At 39.4% G+C, this 17,442-nt stretch overlaps 1 protein-coding gene across 1 annotated transcript; it reads left to right on the top strand.

Annotated features, from left to right (window-relative positions):
* Nucleotides 1–225: 225 nt before the first annotated feature.
* On the top strand, nucleotides 226–9,755 carry LOC141617484 (uncharacterized). The gene is made up of 11 exons (XM_074434683.1): nucleotides 226–240; nucleotides 355–457; nucleotides 1,178–1,329; nucleotides 1,822–1,974; nucleotides 2,078–2,156; nucleotides 5,401–6,504; nucleotides 6,632–7,446; nucleotides 7,477–8,798; nucleotides 8,957–9,150; nucleotides 9,325–9,692; nucleotides 9,738–9,755. Exons 1-11 carry the CDS (start codon nucleotides 226–228, stop codon nucleotides 9,753–9,755), a joined length of 4,323 nt encoding a protein of 1,440 aa, XP_074290784.1.
* Nucleotides 9,756–17,442: the final 7,687 nt, after the last annotated feature.

The following is a 17,442-nucleotide window of genomic DNA, read 5'->3' as shown; positions in this document are numbered from 1 at the left end:
TTGCTTTGTTTACTTTTATTTGCAGAGGACGTACCTTCTACGTTGGGGTGAGGCCCCATGGACACTAAAGTTGACCCTTCTACCGTTCAGGATATGGAGGAGGAGGCCGCGCGGAGGGCCAATGTAGGACGAGGCGGCCATCTGCTCGCAGGAGCGCCTGAGTGGGCCGAGAAATGGGATGGGAGACATCTCATTTGGGCGGCAAAGAGCCAGTTGTCGTATAGGATGGCGAGCAGTATGGTAAGCCTTCAGCTTGTCATTCCCTATCTGTTTATTTCTTACACACTTACCTCATTTGCTTATTTCTTGCGCTTTTGTATGCTTAAAAAAAAGTCTTCTTTTGAATTGACGCAGGAGGCTGGGAACATGAGGTCTTTTTCTGGTTACACATCGATGATGGACGCCTTTGGGAAGCTGTCGGAGGAGGAGAAGGCTATCATCGAGCAGGGAGCTTTCGGTACCTTGGTGCGAGGCTGGAGGGAGATCAAGGAGAGGAAGATTCGGGCTAATCTCAGCCTGATTCGAGCCTTTCTTGATCGTTTCTAGGACACGACCTCGACTTACCATATGCCTTTTGGAGAGATATAGGTTACCTTAGAGGACTACGACATGATCTTGGGTCTGCCGTGTGGGGATGAGCCATTGGTGTGGCCGTCGGTGGCCATAAGGATAGACTCGGCTGAGGCTCTAGTTGGCTGGAACCTGGCTGCGAGCGCGGCCCAGGTTCCTGGTTTGGTGCCGAGTACCTACGTTAGGGACTACTTCGGCGGCAGGGTTCCGGCGAGTGTGAGGATGGATGGACACATGGTGCCTCCACCACCCTGTACTGTTGAGCAGCGGGCTCGTTTGTGGTTGTGGTGGTTCTTGTCTTCGATCTAACCTCAGAGATAAGGGGGAGAGGCTGTCAACGAAGCTTCTTCCGTTTCTTGCTGATTTGAGTAGCCTAGGTCGTTGGGACTGGGTTACTCCTAGCTTTGCGGTCCTCACACGCTACATAAAGGCCATGGTTCGTCCGGAGCTGATGAAGAAGGGGACTTCTCCTGCCACTGTTGGTCCTGGACTTCTCTTGGAGGTATTCAACCTTTCTTGCAAATATGAAAGATCATCATTTTTTTAAAAAATATGAAAGATCATTTTTGAAGAGAATGATTTGTAATCATTATTACTTTTCCTGCAGGCGTGGGTGTACTCCTACTTCCCTGGCTTCCCGCCCACGAGGGCGGCGGACGTAGCGAGAGCGTACCCCGTCGTGAGGGACTGGGTAGTGTGTCATTGGAAGAGCCAGCGATCTTCTTACGACGTATGCCGAAGGGGCGTGAACGCCCTGAGGTTAGACAGCGTAAGTGTCTTTGATCTTCATTTTATCTTTTCTTCACTTAGAGACGATCATAGAAATGATCCCTCGTTTCCTTGCTTTAGTGGGTGCCTAGGCCTTGGGAGGGTTACACTAGAGCTCCAGACTTTGTGGCTGAGGTTCTCCGTCCTCGGAGTTCGAGTCGGTTGCTGTTGACGACGCCCATGGGGCTTATGTGGTACTTGGGTGAGCGTTTGGCTCGGTAGTGCTCTCGCGACGCTTTTACGGTCCCCATCGATCCTCCACAGACGATGTTTAGGGAAACTTTAGAGGCTGAGACGACAGCTGACCTGGCTGGTGCGAGTGGTGACGCCCTCCTCCTTCCCGGTGAGGAGTATGATGAGTTTTTTCGCCGGAGGCTTGCGTACTGCCCGATCGTGGTAAGCATGTCTACTGTTTACTTATCTTTGATAAACCTGATAGATGATGAATGATAACCAAAATAATGAATCACTTGAATTTTACAGGAGATCGAGGTGGCGGGCGTCGAGCCCCCAGCTTTTCCAGAGAAGTTGGAGTACACTGACTGGGCGGGCATGGCGGTGATCTCGAAGATCCAGGATTTCAGTGAGGCTGTGACTGACGTTGGCTTGGAGGAGTGGCAACACATCGTGAGGAGTGTAAGCCCCCAGCTTTGGCTGTCTTTTGTATTTTCTTCTTTATTACAAAGGAATGCATTTGCTTGAAACTTTTCTGTTTTTCGATGAATGTGGCACCGTCCAGGCACGTGGAGTTGTGGAGGATGGCCAACCGGCTGCGAGCTACAGCCATCGAGGCTCTCATAGGTGGCTCGGGGCGACAGGTATGAACCTTTTGTACTCGTTCCTTTACTTTATCATTTCCAATTTTGTGAAGCAAATTAAAGTAAGGTAAAATATCGCTCCATTTTCCTGTGTAGAGGGAGCGTGGCTTGGAGTGTGAGCTGGCGCAGTTCCAGGAGGAGACGGTCCGCTTGCTGAGGGAGCTCGAGGCCAGAGATGCTGAGATCGCTGCCCTTGAGGCAACAGTGGTTGAGCTGAGGGGTCGTCAGGATTAGTTTGCTGACTGTTGTTTGTTGTACATTTGTACATTTTTTGCACGTCACTTTGCGCAGGAGTCCGTACTTGATGTAAATTTTGCTTTTCGGCTGTATATATTTTGGTTGTATATATGACGACCTGCGTGACTTTGCTGCTGGGTGTTTGCTGTATATGTTGGTTAGCTTTAAAAAACAGGTTTGGCATGTGACGGTTTACGCCGTCATGCTGCCGAAATTCACTTAGGAAATCACAAGCAAAACATATAGCAAAAGGAATTCATGTAGATAAATGGCCTAAATTAGCGCGAAAAATGGAAAGAACGGTGCCCGACATTTGACAAAATGGACGAAAAAAAAAAGGATCCGAAAATGGACAAAAATGAAAAAAAAAGTGTACGAAAATGACGCGACCGGACGGTAGGGAGGGCTACCCCCTAAAAAAAAAGAATTTAAAAGAAATGTCTAAGTATATCATAAACAATTTTGAAAAGAGGGAGTGAAATGATTCCCAGGAAAAAAAAGAAATTAAAAAAAGGAGAAGTGTGCGTATTTGGCGAAAATGTCGATTTTGCCTCGAAAAGCGAACCCGTAAAAGATTAGGAAACATAAAATTGGTAATTATTTGGAATTACCGAAATAAATCCCTATAGGAATAGGAAACTTTACTTAAAACAGAATAGGAAAGATCCCGTGGCTGTTAAACGAGGAAAAGATCTTGGGGAAGAGGCGCAGCAGGAGCTGCGAACCTTCGAAGAGGCGTAGCAACTGCTGTGTCTTTTCCCCAGTTAGTCCGTCTTCAGCTGAAATTAGGAAACAATAAACAGTATAAATAGAGGCCTCGGTTGAGCTTCTATTTCACAATTCTCTCTTCCTTGATTCCGTCTTTTACATAAAACCTCCTATATCTTCTCAAAATTTTCCAACAAAACATGGATGCCTTTGAAAATCGCATTAAGGAGTAGACAAATGAATTTACAAATGTGGAGAAACACGACATGGGTGCTTTCAACTTAGGATCCATCATAAGTTTGAAGCTAGTGAAGGTAGTTAGGCCCTTCTTGGATGCTTGTCTTGAATATTGGGACCCGAATTTTCATGTATTTGCTTTTCCGGGACGCGGAATTTGTCCTTTTCCTGAAGAAATTGTTGCGGTTGGAGGATGGGATGCAGAAAGTGTTCCGGCTATTCCCCATAGCTCTCAAGGATATAAAAACAAATTCAGAGACTTGCTTGGATTGACCAAGGCTAAGGTAGACCATCTTGTGACCTCGAAAGGTGTCCGTATATTCGAATTCGTTGATCGATTTACAAATAGGGAGGACCCTACTATCTCCTATGCAGCGAGGCGCAGAGCTTATGCATTTTGCCTTCTTTATTGATACATCTTGCGAGGGCATGTGGACCAAGAGATGAGGGGTGGCTCACGATTTTTAGGCATAGTGGAGCAAATGGAACTGTGCTGGAGCCCAGCATGCTTAGTTCTAGGAGAGACCATTCTAGGATTGGACAATAAGAAGGCGAACCGCGAGCATCCTTATCTTGGGAGTCCTATTATTTTAAAGGTAAGAACCCGTTTCTTGTCTTATTCGGCCGTTTTTTATCTCCGTTTTTTTCAATTTTTTTCTCTTTTTTTTTGGCCGGTTATGATACGGACTCCCGTCCCCTTTACAGATCTGGCTAATGGAAAGGTTGAGGTTGATCGAGCCCCCAGATGACGTGACAGGATAGCGCTCCCGATCAATTGCGATGAGAACGAGGCTATACATGGTGGACTTCACTCGAGTATGCAACTATTGGGAAAATAAATTGAAGAGCGAAGGTGGGCCCCTAATTAGGTGGATAGTGCCATGGTGGCATCTCAGATCGGTGATTGGAGTATCGTCCTTGGATCCGACACGGTCCATTCGCGTTCCCGGCTTGGAATTCATGGTCCATACTTTTCCAGAGAGATTGATGAGGCAAGTGGGACTAAAACAGAAAATCCCGAAGCTAGACATTGTCCCTCAAACTGCCTTGGCGCATACTTCGGAATCTTGTCAACAGTGGGCGAATCGCTGGGCCCAAAGGAATATGTGATTCATACCCGTGCCGGTCGGCTCATTATGGGTATCTGACTCGTATCTGTAGTGGAGGAAAGCTGGCACTCCCAAGGAGCGTGAAAAGCTAAGGAAGCACGAGCCCGTAGACTACAAGATCCGCGAGGTGGCGAAGGAGAACCAAAAGTACTTAACTGGGGAGGAAGAAGAGGCCGGATATCGGGTCGTTCGTCCGTCATAGAAACACTACGCCAAATCTGGCAATCAATAAAGAGCGAATCGAAACAGTTGAATGCATTAAGTAACGACACTTAGATTACCGTTTTCCAAATATTGGCGGAAATCTAGACCACGATAATGAGAATAACGGTTTCCCACGAAAACCGTTATTATTATAATGTGAGAACGGCTACTTAACAAACCGTTATAAAAAACGTTTAACGGTTTCCAAAAGCTCGTTATAAAATCTCTCTTATCAACGGTTGTTACATAACCATTACCAGTTTAAGAAAATGGCATTTCAAAAACCGTTACTAAATTAGCACCATCAACGGTTTGTGGTACCCGTTGTTATGTTACAGATACGGGTTTCTTGTAACCATTATCATTTTTAATTATAAAAGAACGGTTTTTCAATTCAAGCGTTGTCACTATTTGATTACATTTCTCAGTTTGACCACTGCAAGCAAAACTTTATCAGAACTTTAATAAATATTCAATTTGACCAATAATATTCAATTTGACCAAAATAATTCTATAAATATGTCTTCATAATGTTTTAGGTCAAAATCTAAATTATAAACATTTACTCTTTAAGATGAGAGAGAAAGTTAGAGAGAGAGAATTATAGAGAATTAGTTAGCTTTTTGTTCAAGCAATGGCTAGATAAAAAAAATCAACTAAAAATCATCAGCAATCTCAAAATTCCGTACCAAAAAATTCACAAAACTCACAAAAACAAGTAGATTTTACTGTTCTTACTAACAATAAAGGGAAATCGCATCATCGTCAATTACAGTTTTCATCTCAGGAACTGGAATTGGACCTAGAAGTAATTCAGGAGGATGAAGAATTTGTGCAAGAGGAACCTGCGAAGGAAAGACCAGAACAACCAGTGGTGACGCCGCTGATTCAAATCACTAAAGAAGATGTTGAAGGAGAAATCAAGTTCTGGTCTACCTCTGTTGTTTGCTACGTCTTGGGCGCGAACCCTCCGAGCTCTGTTGTCACAGGATTTGTGAATAGGGTGTGGCAGGCTCAGGGGATTGACAAAATCTCTTTCCTACCTAACGGTATATTTCTGGTTCGATTTAAATCTAAGGATCAACAGCAATTTGTACTTAATAATGGTCATTTAATCTTTGATAATAAGCCGATAATTATCAAGGAATGGCATCCTGAGATGCAGTTGGTGAAGCATGAAGTTAAACGAATACCGTTATGGATTAAATTGTATGATTTAGATGTGAAATTCTGGGGAATTGAGTGTCTTAAGAAGCTGTCAAGTGGAGTAGGTAAATTTATTAAATGTGATGAATCCACTTTCCACAAAAATTTCTTAGGTTTTGCCCGTATTATGGTTGAAGTAAACATTGATCAGTCTTTCCGTACTGTACTTAAGTTCTTGGATGAAACTGGTAAAACTCAGTCCATTAAGGTGGTATATGACTGGCTCCCTCTGTCATGTAGTACGTGTAAGGGTTTGGGTCATTTAGCTGAGAATTGCAGGAAGGGTGGAGGGTTTAAACATGTGGGTCAGAAAGTGTGGAGGCCTAAGGGAGTAGTGAAGAAGACTATTGTGCAGGAACCAAAAAATATTACTGACAAGAAGGTTATTCAGAAGACTCCTGTGGCCAAACTTGTGCAGAAAACCCCGACTCAACCTGTGGTGGTTATGACTCCAGTAATGGTTCCTAGCACACCTGTGGTGGAGAGTTCTCTGCCTAGACGATTTATCACTAGGATTATGAGGAATGAGACTGGGGGGAAACGGTTTACTCCTGGTGGTGTGTCCTTTATTGAGGCACTGTCTAATTCGATGCACAAGGCTAGAGTTGGGTTGTTGGAGTTTAAGACTCTGGAGAAAGGGGAATCCAGTAAGACAAATTCTGAATATGGGTAGTTGTGGTATTTGGAATATTAGAGGATTGAATAATCCAAATAAACAACGAGAAATAAAGAGGTTTTTGCATTTAAATAAAGTTGGTTTATTTGGTTTGTTAGAAACTAAGATTAAGAGTAGTAATTGGAATAAAGTTAGGGTTAACTTGTGTGATGATTGGTCCATTTGTACTAATTCTAGCCTACATAAAGGGGGGAGAATTTGGCTCATTTGGGATCCTAGTTTGTTTGATGTTGAGGTGTATGATATTACTATCCAAAGTATTCATACTAAAGTGTTTGATAAAACAAGGAAGCAAGCTTTTTGGTTTACTGTAGTTTATGGTTTAAACAAGCAAGCTGAAAGGGAACCTTTATGGGATAGTCTGAGGCAGTATTATGTTAATGTGAGAGGGCCTTGGATTGTAGGTGGTGATTTTAATGCAATCATGACCAGAAATGAGAGAATTGGAGGGGCTCCTATTACCAATGCTGAGATGAGGCCTTTGGTACAGATGGTTCATGACTGTCAGTTGGAGGACCTTAGTGTGAAGGGTGCTTTCTATACTTGGACAAATAAGCATGAACATGGGACTAAGGTCTATAGTAGGTTGGATAGGATGCTGATAAATGTGGACTGGATGGAGTGCTTTCCTGATAGCTATGTACATTTCCTCCCTGAAGGCCTATTTGACCATTGCCCTGGTCTTATTAATTTTGAGGGGGAGATACATAGGAGAGGCAATCCTTTTAAGTATTTCAACATGTGGTCCTTGGCACCTGAGTATGAGAGTATTGTCAGGACTGGTTGGCAGAGACAGTGGAAGGGAACTCCTATGTTCAGAGTTGTCCAAAAATTGAAAAGTTTGAAGCCTGATTTCAAGAAGTTGAACAAGGAGCAATTTGGGGATATTGAAAACCTCACTCATATAGCTGAAGTAGCTCTTAATCAGTTCCAAGTGATGTAGATCCAGGATCCTCTTAATGAAGAGTTATGCCTGTCTGAGAAAGAATGTGCCAAAGAGCTCTCTGAATTGAGGAAAGCTAGGGATCAGTATCTGAGGCAAAAAGCTAAATGTGAGTGGATGGAATATGGTGATGATAATACTGCTTATTTCCATGCCTGTATTAAGAGAACAAGGGCTAGAAATAGAGTATTTCAAATTAAGGATATGGATGATAAGATGTGCACTAAACCAGAGGAAATTCAGGCTGCATTTGAGAAGTACTACAAACTTCTCTTAGGCACGTCTAAGGAGGTTAGTAACATCAATCAGAGGGTTGTTCGTGCTGGCCCTATACTGACTAAGGAGCATTGTGACTTGCTGATTGCACCTATAACTGGTGAGAAGGTTAAAAATGCTATGTTTGGCATTCCAGGGACTAAAGCCCCTGGACCTGATGGGTATAGTAGTCAGTTTTTCAAGGACAATTGGGGGATTGTAGGGCATGATGTGATAGCTGCTGTACAAGGGGCATTCCAATCTGGACAGCTGCTGAAACAATGCAACAACACCATCATCACCTTGATTCCTAAAGTTGAGCTGCCTGAGAATGTATTGCAGTTCAGACCCATTGCCTGCTGCAATACAATCTATAAATGTCTATCCAAGGTTTTGTGTGCAAGATTGGGTCAAATCCTGCCTGATGTGATCAGTGCTTCTCAAAGTGCATTTATTAAGGGTAGAGACATAGTTGGGAACATCCTTATATGTCAAGACTTGATCAAGCTGTATAATAGGAAGAGCTGTTCACCTAGAATCATGATGAAGCTTGACCTACAAAAGGCATATGATTCTGTAGAATGGAATTTTGTGAAGGAGATGATGCTGGCTATGGAGTTTCCTAAGAAAATCTCTCAAATTATTATGGAGTGTATATCTACTCCTTCCTATTCTCTGTCTTTAAATGGTGAACTGTTTGGATTCTTTAAAGGGCAGAGGGGGTTAAGACAAGGGGACCCCCTCTCCCCCCTTATTTTTACTATGTGCCTTGAATATCTTAGTAGAATCCTGAAGGTGGTTCAGAAGCAGGAAAAATTTAGGTTTCATCCTCTATGCAGCAGAATACAACTATCTCACTTGTGCTTTACTGATGATTTAATTTTGTTCTGTAAAGGGGATAGGAATTCTGTTGAGCTAATGCTGAAGGCTTTTGATTACTTTACAAAAGCAACTGGTTTGGTCATAAATAAGAATAAGTTTAATCAGTATTGTAATGGTATTGATGCACAGCTAATTAAGGAGATTGAGGTGGCTTCTGGCATTAAAAGAGGAGCAGTCCCCTTCAGGTATCTAGGGTCAATGTATCCCCTAAAAGATTATCTGTTATGGACTGTAACTGTTTAGTGGACAAGGTGGTGGATAGAATAAGAAGCTTGGGTTCACGAAAATTATCTTATGCATGGAGGGTGGTGTTGATAAAAGTTGTATTACAAACCTTGCATAGCTACTGGGCTCGAATCTTTATTCTACCAAAGACTGTTATAGGTAAGATTGAGGCTATCTGTAGAGCTTACCTTTGGCACGGCTTTGATCATAAAGAAAGCCCTGCTTTGGTGTCTTGGGAGAGGATTTGTCAATCCAAAAAGCATGGTGGACTAGGGTTGAAAAATTTACATGTTTGGAACCTGGCTGCTATTGGTAAGTATGCATGGTGGATCGCAAAAAAGAAAGACCATTTGTGGGTCAGGTGGGTGAATGCAGTGTATATTAAGAGCACTGGATGGATGGAGTATAAACCAAATATGGGAAGCAGTTGGGCCTGGAGGAAAATATGCTAGGTCAAGGATATTATTAAAGATCAGTTATTCTCAGGTGATGGGTTAGAGAAATATAGCATTCAGGAATGCTATCAGAAGTTGCAACCAGTTGGGATGCAGGTGCAGTGGTATCCATGGATGTTGAAAAGATGGATCATTCCTAAGCATTCGTTTATATGCTGGCTCATTGCTCATCAGAGGTTGCTTACTCAGGATAGGCTACTGAGAATGAGTATTACGCATAGCAATTGTTGTTTCCTGTGTGGCAGTCAAGAAGAGAGCCATCCTCATCTCTTCTTTGACTGTGTATACAGTAAGAAGTGTCTCCTCCTGGTTACTGATTGGTGTAAGATCAGTGTTCCTGCTAGTAATTGCATTCAGTGGCTGGTTGAATGGCGACAGCCTGCTGCGTGTAGAAAGAAGGTGACTGCTATAATCTTGGCCTGTTTAATGTACTATATCTGGCAGGTGAGAAATCTTAGCTGACTGGATAGATGTGTTTGGAGGCCTGAGGTTGTCTTTACTAGGGTCAAACGAGATGTGCAAAGTAGACTATATTGTTGTGATGTTAGGAGTAAGAAAGCAAATGTGATTAATTGGATTGATTACCTTAAAAAGCCTTAAGGTTGTTTTACTCAAGTCTTTTTAGGTAGATAATTGTAATGTTGTAATGGGCAATTGATCTTTATAATGAGAAGCTTAACTTTCCCCAAAAAAAACATTTACTCTTTAATTTCTCTCTAAAAAAATATGGCTGGTGTATCAGAGCTACAATAACGTTATCGTTACGCACAGCCTTTCACTTGCATTCTCCATAATCTCCCGGTTCGTTATGATGGGAATGGAAAGGGTTTAAACCCTAATTTGGGTGGTTGAAGCAAATGCTTCATGACTCCGGTTTCACCGCGGTTAAAAAAGTGTACCCTGTGTCTACAAACAAGCAAGGTTATATAGGCTTCGCTTTTATCGAGTTTGACGAAGCCAACTGCCATGATAGTTTTCGTCAGGTAAGAAAATTAGGGGCTAGATTTGCGGAGAAAGATGCTGGGAAAGAGGACTTTTATTCGGATGCTAAACAAAAGGGCCCTTATCTATGGGTTGCAACCCATGTTGATCATCGTCTGCTGACACATAACAGGAGGCATCACATTCCTGCCAACATGCCTATGTCATGGGAGAAAGAGGCCATTCCACCAGCTGCGCTGCCCGCGGATGATGAAGAGTCGATCTACGACTTGATGTATGCCGAAATTGGGCATGAAGACTATCCTAATTCTTCATCAGATTCTAATTAAGTCTTTAATTATTATCTGACATTATGAGTTGTATTTTGATTATGGTGGTTATTTGAATTAAAGTTTAATTATTTATGTTATTTGTTACTACGTTTTAATTAAGTCCTTACACTCAAATGCAATTCACCAAATAAAATATTATAATGACTAACTTTCTACTTATAATAATAAAAAATAATGGAAACGGCATAATAAGATAATAAGAATTGGAACCATTATAATAATAATAAGACAAAATGATAACGGTTCTTTGTTAAGCCGTTATCATATTACATATATCAACAACGGTTATTTTAAAGCCGTTGTCATATTACACCAATTAACAACGGTGTTTCTTAAAACTGTTGTACAAACAAATCCACTGTGAAAACTGAAATTTTGTGAATTTAGTTTACCATTGCATGCCCTATTTATTGGTTGTTTGACCATTATTCACCTCATGCATGCTTACACAATTACAATGGTACTTATAAGAACCGTCTTAGATTATGCAACTCTAAAAATAAATGAAATTCCAAAGGTATTAATAATAGAATGACTAATGGTGAAGAAGTCATCTTTGCCGTCGTCGCCGTCATTAATCTTTATAGATTAAAAAAGGCAATCTCATTTTCATAGCTACTGGCTTATATATGGGTCGTACTTGGATGATTGATGGTGAAATTGGTGATCCCATTTATAATGATGGAATTGCTGAATTTTACAATTTCGTTAGTGAAATATTTTACCCCCACTCATCAATCCCCTGCCCTTGTAATAGATGTGGTAATATTAGGGTTTGGCCTATCCCAGATGTCAAAATACACTTAGAAAAGAATAGTTTCAGTAGAGATTATAGGCGTTGATTTTTCATAGAGAATTAGAGGATGAGGATGAGGAATCTAATGTAGAGGTAAATAATCATACACCTGAAGCTGGTTGTTTAGATATAGGAGATGGGGCATATGATGTGTGTGTAAACAATCATTTACCTACACCTGGAGTTGTTTTAGGTGAGAAGTTTGCTGAAGATGATGGATTCGATGATTTTGAAGCTATCGGTGATGGGGAAATAAATGCTGATGATTTGATTGAGAAGTTGAGTCAATCTGAAATGCCTTTATTTACTGGTTGTAAGAAGTATACCAAATTGTCCGCGGTAGTAAAGTTATATAACTTGAAGGGGGCAAATGGGTGGAGTGATAAGAGTTTTACGGATCTTCTAGCTTTGCTATGTGACATGCTTCCTGACAGTAATGTTCTTCCGAGTCGGACATATCAGGCTAAAAAATTTATTAGAGAATTGGGCATGGAATATGAGAAAATACATGCTTGTCCCAATGACTACATATTGTACCGTAAAGATTATGAGAAATTATCATATTGTCCACGCTGCTCTGTATGGCGTTATAAGACTAAGGAAGGGATCCCAGCAAAGGTGTTGTGTTATTTTCCAATAATATTAATATTCATAAGGATTTATTTGAATGAAGAAGTTGCAAGAATGTTGACTTGGCATAATAGTGGAAGGATTGAAGATGGAAAGTTAAGACACCCAGCGAATGGTCAACAGTTGAAAGAGTTTGACACTAAATATCCTGACTTCGCCAAAGAAGCAAGGAACTTGCGTCTAGCACTCTCCACAGATGGAATGAACCCTCATGGAAACATGAGTACCCAACACAGTACTTGGCCAGTTGTGTTGGCCATCTATAATTTGCCCCCATGGGTTTGCATGAAACGGAATTATCTGATGTTGTCTTTTTTGATATCTAGCCCTCGACAACCTGGAAATGACATAGATGTGTATTTGGAACCACTTCTAGATGATCTGAAGATTCTGTGGGAAAGAGGGATACCAGTGTTTGATGGTTATAAGAAGGAAAGTTTCAATCTGAGAGCTATGTTATTGTGTACAATAACTGACTTTCCGACGTACGGCGATCTTTATGGACATACTGTACATGGTAAAGAGGCTTGCCCATTGTGTGGGGGGGATTTTGAATCAAAATATTTGAAGCATTCTCACAAGCATGTGTACAGGGTAAATCGTCGATAGTTATGCCCTGATCATCATTATCGTAAGCTTCATAAGGCATTTAATGGGTGTCCTGAGCAACGTGGGAGTCCTCAGATTTTCCATGGTCATGAAGTGTATGAGAAAGTGAAAGATATTGAGATAACGTATGGGAATAAGGGACCTAAGTTGTCTACTCGTGGTTATAAAAAAAACCATATTTTTTACCAAACTTTCGTACTGGCGTGACCTCCCGGTTAGACATTGCCTAGATTTTATGCACATTGAAAAGAACATTTGTGATAATATAATCAATACTCTGCTGAATGTTCCGGGTAGGACGAAAGACAACAAGGCAGCTAGGGATGATATGATTGAGATGTTAGAAAAAAAATTAATCTCATTAATTTACATATTCATATATGAATCAATTTATTTAGTCATAAAATAAATTCTAGATTTTATGCATGCAAACATAAATTAAAAGAGAAGAAATCATCAACCCTTACTATGATAATTTCGGTTTTATGGGCACCAACAAGATCTCCTTCTTATTAGTTCTTGAGCTTTCCAATAATGGATGAACAAGATTCAAGTTTAGAATCTCTCCCAAAAGCATATACCCAAAGAAACCTCTTAAAGACTAAAATAATATGATCTAGTATTAGGATTAGTCTTACATAAAATTTTGACACAAAAATATTAATTTGTTGTCCTCTATTTCGGTTAAGAGGAGAAGAGATTAGTGAGTTTTATTTCTCTAGGATTTTCACAAATAGTAGAGAGTTTTATCTATATCTTTCTTACTCTAGAAATTATAGATTTTGAATGAATGATTAATTAAAGAGAAAACTCCTTCTCTTTTTCTTTTGTCTTGGCCGAAAAAGGGGCTTGGGTAGGTTGCCCAATATTTTTCATTTTTGCTCTTCACAAGAGACTAGGCATGCAACCCTAGTTATAGGTTTGTTCTTCTCAAGATGTCTAGTCTTGCATGCCTACAACCTAGGGTTATGATTGTGTCTCCATTTAAATATAAACAACACAATATAAACTATATACTCTCACCCTTATTTTCGGTACATGCATAAAATGGAGAATCCATTTTATTTTTTTCATTTGTCAAATTGTGATAAATGTGACATGTTACTTGACATGTGAATTTGTAATGTTTTTTAACATATTAAAAATCAACATACTCATAAAATATGTCATTTTTAAAATCGACTAGTAATTCGTAATTACTTGTACCAAAACGGTTTATCAAATTATAAATTACAACGTCTTGTATTTATAATAAATTATTCATTCAATTTCAATTCTAAATTGTTTCGTAAACAATAATTTTATCTAAGTAATAAAACAATTCAATTACTTAGACCGTATCTAATATAATCGAGTTACAATGAGACACGTTAATTTTACTCACAAAATCATCCGTCAATTTTAAGCAATTTAATTAACTCGTATCGGCATACGATTAATTAAATAATCAATTAAGAGTATTTCCCTATAGGTATGACCTAAGGGGATCAACTGATCACCACCGTCGCACGACAGTAATGTCAAACTCTAGTCAGCCAATCATTACCGATATGTGTGGACTAGTTGACTGTAAAAATATTACATCCCACATGTTCTAAAAATGAGATTTAAACATGTGATCATCATGATCAACAGTTGTGATCGCATTATTGTCGGAGGACACATATTCCAACAATCTCCCACTTGTCCTCGACAAGTGTGCGTCACCAATTCTCTTGTCCAATTACTATCTCCCACTTAATGCAAGGTGTCTTTCAGGTCGTATTTGCAAGTGATCATATTGAAAAGTGGTTTCCTCGATCTGGAGAATAACTGATTGACCGGAATTATCCACCATGGATACCTTCCGAGTGTGGCCACGTATTTCCTGTTCATTACTCCTCGAGTGGCCCTGAGATATTGTTTTAACCCTGACGAGGGGGTGGATAATTCCTATCGCACTTATTCCCTTCGACTAGCCACATCCATCATAACCCAAAATATGCCCATTTGACCCCATTTACGAAGGTCAAGTAACACAAATGAAAGTTAATCTGAAACTGTGCCACCTTAGGCGAACAGTCTTTAGTCAAAAGAATCGACTCATTAGAATACTATAATAGCTCTCGCCACGACCAGGCTATATAAATTTGCCAGAACTCTATAAGCGGTCATAAGGCCCGACAAAGCGTTCCTAACAGTCTGCCTATGTGATCGACTAGTCATCTCACATGACTCTATGGCACTTGAACTTGCCATCAATCATATCACACTCTAGTCACTTCGAGACGTCACCTCATACAAGTGACTATGGGCAAATATCATGTTAATCCGGGTTCACTTTAACGGGGTTCAACATTGTCATACAACCTGTTTGGATGTAACAAAGTACAAGAAAAGAGTTTTTAATGTAAAAACTCGAACGACAAATGCGATTATCACATATGAATAGTCAATGCCTGATTACTATTTCATATTCTATAATCTAATTTTATCTTGTATGTAGTTGTTCATTTCAATTCAATTGAAATGACATGGCTCATCATGTTTAGCCTATGATTAGGCCTTGCTAAGTAGGTCTTAGCAACTCCCTGCTCAACCTTACTACATACTTGTTTTCCTTTCGTAATGTATACATTTGCATTACAAAACTTTCTGAGTACGTGTCTAGATCCAATCTAGACATAGGCTTTCTTGCCTTTAAAATAGCTCCCACTGTTTTCACAGTGTGCGGAACTCATCCCTCTTACACATCCCATGATTGCAAGTGTACTCAATTTCCGTTGTAAATATTTCTCATTGTTCTTTATTGCCTAGAACGATTCTAGAAAATCTATTTCTTAAATAACGTAGACACAATGGTATCTTAACCATCCTAATGTGTTTTGATTATGGTTTTGTCGGAAACCATGCGCAATCTCAATTGTCAATTGTCATTTGTGTAACACCCTTACACAAAATTGCATCAAAAACAATTTGCTTTACATCCTTAATGCTTCTGCAAGCACTTAAGGGTAATCCTTATGTCTTACATGGTAAATATTACTTAAATTCGATTTGAAACAATTCATCATACTCAATGTATATGAAGTGTTATACATCATTTTCTATTTAATTGATCCGGCAGCGGAAGCAAATGGAATCAATCTAATATGTTCAACTTGATTGAACTAATCATGAATCTTATCAACATAAGACTTCTTATTCGACGCTAATATCATGTGGATTTATCTCCATAAATCTGGATATTAAAGATGTACTATATTTCTCCAAAAGTCTTAAATTATTCCCAATGATCAATATGTCATCCACATATTAGACTAATTAAAATTTCCGTAACTCCCACTAAACTCTCTGTATAAACACAACTTCTCGACCTATCGAGAAAAGTTTTATAACATGATCAAAACATTGATTCCAACTCATTGATGTCCTACTTAAGAACCTCTCTTAAGTTTCACATTATCTTAGGATTGTAAGAATCTACAAAACTCATAACATGTATCGAATACATTCCTTCTATGAAGAAGTGGGTTTTAGATTCACTTGCTATATATATCTCATGATGAAACACAATTCCTAAGAAAATCCAAATAGACTTAAGCATTTCAATTAGTGCAAAAACCCTTTGCGGCCAATCAAGCTTTGAAATCTCTCTTTATTAGTGCAAAACTCTTTGTCACTAATCAAGCCTTTAATTTCGGATTTTCATGGCTCTAAGCCTTGTATTGAGTTGTGACTTAAACACTCTCATGTAAGTCATATGTTCATTACTTTCCAGAAGTAATCAACTTGAATCAAACAATTTCTTTGTAAGTTGCAAGCTCTTTACTTTCTAAAAGTAACACTAATTCATCATTTTCAACAAGTGATGACTTTAACCTCCTAGGTTTTGAAGAAACAACGTCTTACACAAAACGTCTCATAGCCAAGAAAGACCAGTTTCTTGCGACATAACATTCTTTGTGGCTCTTGAATAATTTCTTCCACTCTGTCTTCTAGAAATAAACTTCTAAAAATGAGCATTTGTTTCTTTTGAAAACTTACAAACATGGTACCCTACCATTTCATATCTCATATGATTTGTTTTAGATTTAGTGGAAAAATAATTTAGACAAAATGATAAAATCCCCAAAAGGATCAAGTAATTCAAAGTAACTTGATTGAAGTCCAAACCATATCGAATAGCGTTTGATTTCTTATCCAACCACACATTATCCCATAATGTGTGTTAAGAGAGATTAACTTGTGATACTATATCACATTTCATTTGGCTTATATCAAAGTCTTTACTTTGATAGTCCCATCACGACTAAATCGTGATTCCTTGAACTCTTTGAACTTCTTCAAAGATTTCTCTATTTACCTTATTAAGTGAACACATTAGCGTCAACTTAAATTGTTGGTAAAAGAAAATGATCAACCTATTTTGGATCAATGATTTACAACCTCGATCTCCTTTTCAACCAAAAGGCATGAGACATCTTGCTTTGAATACAAAACACGCATATACCATAAGATCTAATGGTTTCAAGAGTACTCGATAACTCTTTGCGTTCATCGTTCCAGAATCTAAGGTTTAAACTTGGGTTACCAATTTGAGTCTTGCATCATCTACATGATATATCGTTCTAGTTTGGTTTAGAATATAATCACCTTGATAATGGGCTAGCCATACATCAAATCATGGTGTATAGGGTCACAAAAGTGAAACCTCTTTTGTATCTTAACAAGTTTATATTCTTATTTAGAGTTTATGCAGTTAATAGTCACAATTAAGTACAACTCTAAACCCAAAAACTAGATTGAGTACACAATGACTCTATCTCTCAACATCATTGTTGCTAGTCGTCATATTCTA

Source organism: Silene latifolia, chromosome X (assembly GCF_048544455.1).
Source record: "Silene latifolia isolate original U9 population chromosome X, ASM4854445v1, whole genome shotgun sequence".
Taxonomy (NCBI): domain Eukaryota; kingdom Viridiplantae; phylum Streptophyta; class Magnoliopsida; order Caryophyllales; family Caryophyllaceae; genus Silene; species Silene latifolia.
This window is presented reverse-complemented; position numbering and strand designations above follow the sequence as displayed.